This window comes from Gossypium raimondii, chromosome 3 (genome assembly GCF_025698545.1).
Source record: "Gossypium raimondii isolate GPD5lz chromosome 3, ASM2569854v1, whole genome shotgun sequence".
NCBI lineage: Eukaryota > Viridiplantae > Streptophyta > Magnoliopsida > Malvales > Malvaceae > Gossypium > Gossypium raimondii.
Genome location: NC_068567.1, coordinates 10905881 through 10915666, shown reverse-complemented (window position 1 = coordinate 10915666; position 9786 = coordinate 10905881). Strand labels below are relative to the sequence as shown.

Below are 9786 nucleotides of genomic sequence, written 5' to 3'. Positions count from 1 at the left end.
AAAAGAGGGAAAGAAAGTGAACGGTACTCTTTATAAGCAAATCGTTGGCAGCTTAATGTACATGACTGGTACAATACCTGAAATAATGTATTCTGTAAGTTTGATTAGTAGGTTTATAGAGAATCCTACTGAGATGCATTTATTGGCAATCAAGAGAGTCCTTTATTATTGCAAGGAACCAAGGATTTTGGGTTGTTTTACAGAAAAGGAGAAATTTCATATTTATTTGGGTTCACTAACAGTGACTTTGCAAGAGATCTGGATAATGGAAAAAGCACTTCAGGTTATGTTTTCATTATGGGAATCAAAGTTGTTTCATGGTCATCCAAGAAATAATCCATTGTTCATTTGTCAATGACTGAAGCTGAATTTGTTGCTACAACAGCCTGTGCTTATCAAGCTATTTGGCTGAGGAAAATCTTGGAGGAGCTAAAGTTCAAGAGAATGGAAGCTACAACAATTTTCTGTGACAACAATTCAGCTATCAAACTCTCAAAAGATCCAGTATTACATGGTAGAAGCAAGCATATTAATGTAAAGTACTATTTTTTTTAAAAGATCTTAACAATGATGAGGTAATTGATCTCAAGTACTGCAAGAGTGAAGATCAACTGGCTGACATATTCACCAAACCTCTCAAGTTGTTTTCCTTCCAAAATTTGAGGAGGTTAATGGGAGTTTGCACTTTGGAAGATCCTGTTTGAAGAATGGCACCAGTAAACTGAAGTTTAAGGAGTTTTTCAGTTTAGAGGAGGGATTGTTAATAAAATCTGATTGTTTTCCTTGTTTCTAGGCAAGTAGTTGCTACACATCAAGGATTTAGTGGCTGAAAATTATGGGTTTATTTTGTTTAGATTTTTTCTCTAGTTGTTAAGAGTCCTTTTGTGAGTTTTATTTTGTTAGTGCCTAAATTTTAGTTTTTCTGTTATGTAAAAGCCTATATAAATAGGCTCTTGTATTATGAATCAATGCACTCATCATCTTATTTTTCTTTCAGTAAGTTAACAAAAATAATATTTAGTACATTGTCAGTAGTGTTTTAGACTCCACAAATAGGATCAGGGATTGACAAGTATCTATAGTAAAATATTATGAAAAAGACAACAATTTTCTACAACTATTTGTAGAATAAAAAATACATTACTAATATATCAAATACTAACCCTTTATATATTATAAATAATATATTTGATACCACCATGATGTGATATTAATAACGCAGGTTAATTTCTTCTTGTATTTACATAAGTTTAAAGGTAAGAAAAGGTAAAAGTATCTAATGAGCAGAAAAATATAAAAATATATTAAATTTAACGACAAGGATTGAGCGGCACTTTATCTTAACCATTAATTCGTTTTGAATTTTTTAAAAGTTATAATTATTTAATTAAAAACTATAAAATTAGTGAAATATATAGATACCTTTGTAATAAAGTTTGTTGTTTCTGAAAGTTTTGATTTTTTCTTTTAATTAATTGCACATCCGATTAACTAATAATAACTCACTCAAGACTTCATCAATATAAATAGCATAACTAAATAAAATTAAAGAAAGAACTGTTCCATGCGAATAAATGCTTAAATTTGTGTAATGTTTAACTAAAAGACAATGCAGCACTCTGTTGTCTTTTAAAAGATTAAATATCAAATTTAATTAAAATATTAAGAACTTCTTTATGGATGCAATGAAAACATAAAAATTTAAACTAGTAAAGTTGAGAAATCTAAAAAAGTAAAAGCTAAAAGAAGAGTTGCCTAAGCCTAGAAAATTACATGTGCAGGAGAATATTACAACCTTTTCGCTCTCCTTTTTAACACCAGTTATTGAGGAAAAATATTTAATTACAAAAAATGGAACTCAGAAACAATGAAGCTCTCCGCAATGTAAATAAAACTAAAATTAAAAAGCTGAGAATGTGAGTGTTTATGTTAGCTGGAGGGTTTGATTTCGGAAGAAGATTCATAGGCTATTTGATGGACTTGTTTCGGTCGGTGCAGCCCTGTTGCGGAGGTAACTTTTCTGGCCGCATATGAGATTCATCCAACTGCATTTCTGGTTTCCTTTTTACCTTTTTCTTTGGCAGTGAGGCTACTGCCACCTTCATTTCATCGTCCATGGCACTGCTTGATATCCCCTTTAATTTATCCTGTTTTACTCTGTCAAAACTGGAATCATTTGTTGGACTCAGAACCGGAACAGCAGCAGCTGCAGTTGTGTGCGAAGTCGATGTATTAGTTGAAAGTAAAGCTTGAGTACCGGAATCACTACCCGACCTCTCTCGTGTGTGCTGCGATTGTGCACTTGAGGCAGAGTCCACTCGAACACTCTCCTCCGGTCCTAGTGTCAACATCTTTTCCCTCCTCATTTTCTCTTGATCCTTTTAAAAATGACCAAAAAATTGAACACAATAAGCAAACATCAATCAACCTGAGAGAAATCAGACAAAAGGAGAATGGAAACCAACAATCAATAAATCAGAGACCCATCAACTGGCAGGTACAGCTGGTACTAGTTCATCTGAGAATCAAAACCCTAACAATAATAGCAAAAATGGGCTCAAGCCTAAGGAAACTTCAAAGCTCACAAGTACATAAAGCTTTGAGATGGATTGCATTTAGTCTGCAGAAGACTTGCCACTTAAATTGAAAACTTATGCACACCAGTTAAAGTATATATACCGAAACGAGGGCAAAATGACCAGAAGTGTGCATACCTTGCGTCTATTGTATCTTGCTCTCCGCCTTTCTTTCGCCCTACAAATTGCATGTTTAATCTCATGGTTGTTCATCATACCATCTGGCCAGAGCTGTGCAAGCTGTTCAAAGATGAACTCCAAATGTAAGATGAAAATATAACAGAAAAAGTAGAACCATAGTCAAGCATTAGGAACAATAATCAATAGCTTTATCACTAACAAACTAAAAGCAAAAGGAACATGATCTAAACAAAGAACGAATGACCGTTTAAGGTTGACAGCAAGATATGAGTGCCAGAAAAACTACAAGATCAATTAAAATTATTTGAAAAAGAACAATAGTAACAATGTAGAATGAATTCTGTTGTGCAACGAGCAATAATTTTAAGGCATCTTTTAGGTATAAATAATGGGAATAGAGTGTAATTGTACAAAAAGAAAAGAGATAGGGAAAAACAGAAGAGAAAAGGTGAGTCAAAGAGAAAGAGACAGAGTAGTCTCATGCACGACTCTCATCCAAATGGCAAGAAAATGATACTATCAAAAGCTATCATGAAACAATAATTGCAGAGACATATTAGTCCACATTCAGACACCTAAAGCCAGCAATATAAAGATTTCTGTTATGATTACAGTAGCTTTGAGAGTAGAGAAAGAATTGATAAGTTCCCAACCTCTACATAAAACTTTCTGATTTGCGGACCAGCATCTTCATCTAATCCCTGCAGGAAATAAAACGATAGAAATGCAAAGATCAGATCCATTACGAATAAGATTTTCCCCAGATGAATTTTGTCGAAGGTCAAAATAGGACATGTGATTACATCAACATAGAGGTCATAAAGTTCACAAATCTTGTTCTCCATCGGTGCGTCCATGTTAAATTTTCTTCTAAACGTTCTTTCTTCAGAACCAATTTCTTGAAAATCATCAGTAGCTCTAGCTTGCGGCTCCAATATCTGAAAAACAATTAAGCATTTTTTTCATCAAGAATGGAAAAATTTTCTAACTTCAGTTGATAAGATAGAGTACTATGAACAAGATAAAAACCCATGATCTTATATACCAGGATGGAGAGAGAAGAATAGTCATGGAATCTACAATGAAGAAGAATCTAGAAAAGAATATTCAAAATAAGGATACAAAATGAAGTAAATGTGGGCAAAGTCGCAGGCTCTACATGGAACAGTGTCGGATTTTATATATATATATTTTTTTGGTGCTTTTGATCATAAGAAAAGCCAAATAAAAGCAATATTTATTACAGAGAGGGAAAAAAAGGTAAAAGACTGTTAAATCAGGAGCAAACTAAGAAAGGATAAAGAAAATGAAATAAAGTAAAATTCATAATAATGATGACGAACCTTTGTCTCAAAAGAAGGAATTCTTGTCTTTATCATCTCAATGGCTTCCTTCTTGATCTGTTGAAATCTAGCATCTTTTTCTTGCTTTGCTGTTGGTGACACACCCATATTAATCATGATTTTTAGGTTCCTCTGCATCCAAAATAGTCTCAAAATTCGTAGATGAGTAGTTGACAAAGGTGATTCAAATTGGTAAAACGAATTTATTGGAAAGGATAATCAAGAGCAAACACAAGGATCTAATCTTTCATAAATAAAATATATAATAATGCACAGAATGTTTATACGGTTTTGCCCTGTTCAATATTCTTTTACCAGTTCTGCATTTCAAGGCATGGAGATAATAAAAGCAAAGGAATCCTTCCAAAATTCAGAAATATTCATCACATATTTGACAGCCAACAAACAGTCTCTCAAGCAGCAATGGTTCTAAAATGGGCTGCCTAAAGAACATGGATTTTAACCACAAGCAAAAAATGTCTTCATGATCTCACAAATTTATTTGCATGATTCAAAACCAAAATATATGCAACAACATTTTAAACCACCCAAATTGCAATTCCAATGGTCACAAATAGTCAAATGCAAGGCATACAAAAGTTTCTTCACTGAAACAAAAGGAACCACATCACAAGAACTAAAAGCAAATGCCATGTCAGTTGAAAGGGAGATTTAACAGAAAATATTTCTAGGCTTGGGTGTTTTTGGTATGTTGGCATGCACTTCATGGTAATATTCCAAGCCTTTTACAAAACCTAATTAAGTACAAAATGTTGGAATTGTGATTGAAAATTTTTACTCATTCATAAACAAGGGAAGATACCTTAAGTGTTCTTAGCTGTATTAAATGACCAAGGATGCTCATAAGGCGATTTAGTAACTCCTTGGAAACTTTCCCCTGGCTTGCCTGCCACAAATATCAAAATGAAACTGGTAAAACTTAATCCTTCCTGAAGGCATCACATCATTGAGACAAAATTGACAATCTCTAAAATGAGTTACTTTACAGGACAAAACATGTCAATAACAATTTCATACCGCTAATCTAGCAACTTTAGCAAGCTTGAGCTTTATTTCTCTAGGCAATCTCCTCTTAATCCCCTGGGATGAAGTATCTGCCTCTTGATTTTCCATAGAAGGTGGCCTTGCTGTGATATTTTAGACAGGAAGGAAAAGGAATATTACTTTAGAAGGAACTATTCATAATTATATTGTACAAGATGCGTACACACTTACATTCTGCAACTATCTTCTCTAGCTCCCTAATGGCCTTTTCAAGCACGGAACTTTTGGGCCTAAGAGTAGAACCATCCTTTCTCAGCATGTGTGGAGATTTCTGCACATAACACATAAAACCAAAATCAATATGATAACGATAAATAATATCTAATGCAAAACTAGTTTCTCATGTCTCTGTGATGTTCAATAATTTGGACAGAGCAGAAGCCTCTACTCCAATTTCTTGCAAGACACACGGTGCACACACACTCACAAAGAGAGGTCTAAGTGGTCCCTGAATGGTCTAGGGTGTTTCCTATAGTCCACACACTATTTAAATGAAATTTGAGGGACCATAAAAAATTAGCTCAAAATTGTTTCTATTGTCTCCTTATCTATGGCTAATAAGAAGCACCATCTTTCAGTTGAATAGATCTCATGTAAATCTATATTAGAGCTTTCTATTACCATAATACATACACAAAAAGCCACTTAATTGCTAGTGTTTCAGATACTGTAGGTTGCTATTAACAGAAACAATCTTCATGTCAAAACTCCAACTAGGTTATGCAGCTACTAACTATGACTAACAGAAACCAGCCAATGGAACAAATTATTTAAAAAAAAAGTTTGAAGATTTAAAGAGAATAACTTACTGCTGTATGCATAGCATGTATGCCATCAGAAACATTAATGTCTGGCAACTCATGGATGCCATTGTTTTCTCTCAGTCGAACTGATTGTTCAAGCTTATCAACATTGCTGCTTAGTTTTCCATGTTGGGATTTCGATTGAGCGAGATCACTTTTATCATGGTATTTCTGATGCAAAACATCAGAGGATCCAGTTGCATCTTTCAATTTGTTACTGACAACACCTTTTGACTGCAGAAATCCCATCTTCAAATTCTCAATATCCTTGACATCTGCCAAAGGTGCAGAAGTGTCACTATTTGGATCTTTCATATATGAAGAAGAATCCAATGCTAGTCTTGTCGCAGAAGATTTCTTCTTGGAAGAAACACCAGAAACTGATAATTGATTCAGAACTTTTCCATCCCTGTATTGTTCATCTACTGCAGTAAAATTCTGAGAACTAGAATTATTCTTCCCCAGAGATGGTTCAGCCCTCCCTGCAACCATCTTTGCTGCCTTCGCATGTTTATTTGACACATGACCATCATCATTCTCACTAGGAGGTTTTGCAGCCTCTTTTCTTCGCCGTTTCTTGGGCTGCTGGTTAGGTATTACAGGAGGTTCATTTCTTGAAAGAATGAAAAGAAATCAGTGAAGCAAAGTTAGAAGAAATCCACTACTAATGGACTTTTAACATTAAAAGCTAGAATTTGGTAATGTAAAATAAAGCTTAGCCCACGTTGTAATTAGAAAGAATCATAAAATTAATATGGAATAAAATGTGCAAGGGGGGCGTGACAACCACTAAAATTGCAACATTCATGCTATCAGGAAATGAAGTCATCAGCCTAACTGTGAATCCAATTTTATTTTTTATCTTCTACCCACATATGTGCCTATTTAAGAGAAAATAGCTCATAAATTAACCCAGCTTTAACCAATAAGAGATGTGTGGTGTACAGTTGCTCCTGTTATGCCATAGGATGCATATGTATAGGCATCTAAACAGGATCCTTACTAAAACTTTGTCACCAATAGGTGGAGAAGAAGCAGAATAAGAACAATTCAAAGAAACTCACATTTTTTCCAATTTTCCCCTATTAACAAAGAATCCATCATGTTTTATAGCTGAATTATCAACTTCAAAATACTCATCCTGCATAACGAACAATGAAGCAACATTATGAACCAATAAAAATACATTCCGCCCTCCTTGTTACAATAAGAATAGCACTAACTACAGTTGCATAAAACCAACAAGACACATAAAAGATAGAAGTAATAGATTTTAGTGTTTACCAGCTCGGCATCATCGATAAAAGAGTCTTCTGTATCATATTGATCATCATCTGGAGTCTCATCCAGTTCTTCCTCATCACTGCTATCTTTACCCTGAAAAAGAATTTCACTTGACATTAACATATTAAAAGTGCAGCTCACAATTCTCGCAAACAGAATAAAATATATAAATACCATGTAAAGACGTTCAATCTTCTCAATAACAGCACTGAAACGATTTGGGGCTGGCTCGTCTTTTTCTTCTTTTTCAGTCGTTTGTCCCTGATAATGTCAAACATGGTTAAGAACGGGTGAAAAGGGGAAAAAGCAATTACCAAAATTTCTTTCAGTTTCCCACATTTTCTAGGGAACCAAGTAAATACTAACGCATTCAGATATACAATAAAACAAAATTCAAGCACAATTAATTGAATAAACTACAAGAAAACTACTAAGTCAAAATTGGAGTAATTACGCATTTTAAGAACTTTAAAAATAAGGGAAAAAATAAAAAGTGAAAATTAGGGATTGAATAAGCGGCTCTTACAGGAGCGATGCGAGACTGGAGATTAGGGTGGGCATTCGGAGGCAGCTCAGGTGCCGGCGCCGCCACTGCAGACGCAGAAGCGGCAGAAGATCCACGGGCCCGGTTGGCGTCTTTGACAAGCTTCCTCCACGAAACATATGTTGTCTCTCCTGGTCGGAGCTCAACCGTGAAAACTTGCCGGTCACCAGCCTTCATCACCTTGGGTGCGACCACTCCGGAGGGCTCACCGGCACCACCAACACTATTATCTTCCATAATCAATTCCGGGTCGGGTAAAACCCAGTGGGTTGATTTATTTGGGAGCAGAGACGCTGCTGGCCTAGTTTAGAACATTAACAAGATTTGCTTTTAATGATGATCACATAAAAGAGAGGCAAATGCATCAAATGCAACGAGAGAATTTCAAAAGAAAAAAGAATTGGGAACTTAAGTTTCTGATATTTTCTTTGGATTTTTTTTCGAGATGAGATAAGAAATAATGTAATTTTGGTAAATCTTTTGGAGGTTGGGTAGAAATTGAAGTCTTAATTTAGTTCTTTTATTTTGTATTTTAATGATATTTTTTTATACTTAGTATAGTAAAATCAGTATTTTTAATAGAACTTGTGGTGATCTTGTTTAGTAAATTCAGTATCTTTGGTCCTTTTGTAGCAAATCCTGTTTCTTCTTACATGCGATCAGTAATTAAATTCAAATTATGTTTTATATTTTATTTGGATAGTATTAGATAGATTTAAGTAAACAATGATTAAAGTCTCAAATAAAGTACAATCACTGAAAGATAAAAATTACAATAAGAACAAGACAGATGTCCAAGAGGCCTATAAATTTAATATCGCGAAAATCAGCAAACTTTATTAATAAAAAAGAGTTAAAGGGCGATGATCATGATACATAGATCCTCGATGTCTGTTTTCACCGCTGTTGCAACCTGAAACAACATATGCGAAAAGCTCAGAGTAAATCAGGTAACTTTAGGAAGCCTGAAAAAAGCGTAGATAGTTAAGTGTGACCATTACTTGCGGGAAAGCAATTATAATTCTAGTAGATGTCACTTTAATAATTGATGGGCGTGCAGTAATCGTGGAGTATGAGTGTGAACGGTTCCTAGATATCAAGTCGTCTAAAAGGGAAAATGAATTAAATGAAATGTACATTGTTGAAGAGGTATCTCAAACCGGTCACTCCACCACATGCAACTTTAGAGGAGATAGATTGATATGCCAAAGTTATGATACTTTCAATACAAGTTTGGCGACAAGATCCATATCATCCTCTACTAAAGTCTTTTGAGATGGTCGATACGTCCAGCTAAGGTTCAACGACTCTGGCATATTTGTACAGAGTGTTTTGTAGGCAACTCGAGAACCAATCGATGAAGTAAATGATTATTGTTGCGTCTGCAAACATGGGCGTAGATACATATGTCGTGATTAGCACTCATCCCTTCCCGATCTTAGGAATTCTCTCTTAATATAAGGTAAACATATAATTGTATATAATAACTTAAACTGTACTCAATTACAAATATTTATAATTTGCTATTGCATTAAATATATGAATAGATTTAGGGGTCACTCAGATCATAGTGTTATAGAATGGACCTTACTTGGATGTGACGAGAAGTCGATCAACAAGCCAATAAAGAGGTATGTTGATATTGTGTTCACATCCAATACAATTCATTATTCTTGTTAATGAATGTATTTGCATATATCTGCAATTTTTGTGGATGGTGTGTGCCTAGAAAAAAGTGTTCACTATCATACTTGGGACAATTTTTAAGCAATAAGTGTTATTATTAGGTTGTGGGTGCTTATCATTGTTTCCATAGCATGGAGTGCTAGCATCCTGACCAATTGAAACGATAGTTTGGCTTTGTGTAAGATTTTTTGGAAGACCTACAGAACATCAATTGGCTTTTTAGGGTAAATATGAGAAAGCAAGAAAAGTATTGGCCAACAAAGCATGTACTATGGATTTGATTGCATGCCAGTGTACAAACACTAGGCAAAGAAGTAGCACAAACTAAAGAGATTTAAAAGCAG

At 34.6% G+C, this 9786-nt stretch overlaps 1 protein-coding gene across 2 annotated transcripts; it reads right to left on the bottom strand.

The window, feature by feature from the left end:
- Positions 1-1686: 1686 nt before the first annotated feature.
- Positions 1687-8231, bottom strand: LOC105797148 (ubinuclein-1). 2 transcript variants are annotated; one of them, XM_012627083.2, is made up of 14 exons: positions 7739-8231; positions 7387-7473; positions 7213-7305; positions 6993-7069; positions 5935-6541; positions 5297-5396; positions 5099-5208; positions 4884-4967; positions 4061-4192; positions 3521-3655; positions 3371-3418; positions 2715-2816; positions 2258-2378; positions 2005-2166 (listed from the first exon to the last, which is right to left on the bottom strand). In XM_012627083.2, exons 1-14 carry the CDS (start codon positions 7991-7993, stop codon positions 2153-2155), a joined length of 1965 nt encoding a protein of 654 aa, XP_012482537.1. In that variant the 5' UTR covers positions 7994-8231; the 3' UTR covers positions 2005-2152. The 2 variants fall into 2 exon arrangements, with proteins under 2 accessions (XP_012482535.1, XP_012482537.1); XM_012627081.2 differs by having other exon boundaries at positions 1687-2378; positions 7739-8227.
- Positions 8232-9786: the final 1555 nt, after the last annotated feature.

Excerpts from the sequence above, each read along its gene's own strand:
- LOC105797148 (XM_012627081.2), bottom strand. The coding sequence starts at position 7,993 with ATGGAAGATAATAGTGTTGGTGGTGCCGGTGAGCCCTCCGGAGTGGTC. Across the intron at positions 7,474-7,738 it reads TCCAGTCTCGCATCGCTCCT|GGACAAACGACTGAAAAAGA; the intron begins GTAAGAGCCGCT and ends TGACATTATCAG. Across the intron at positions 7,306-7,386 it reads AGATTGAACGTCTTTACATG|GGTAAAGATAGCAGTGATGA; the intron begins GTATTTATATAT and ends ATTCTTTTTCAG.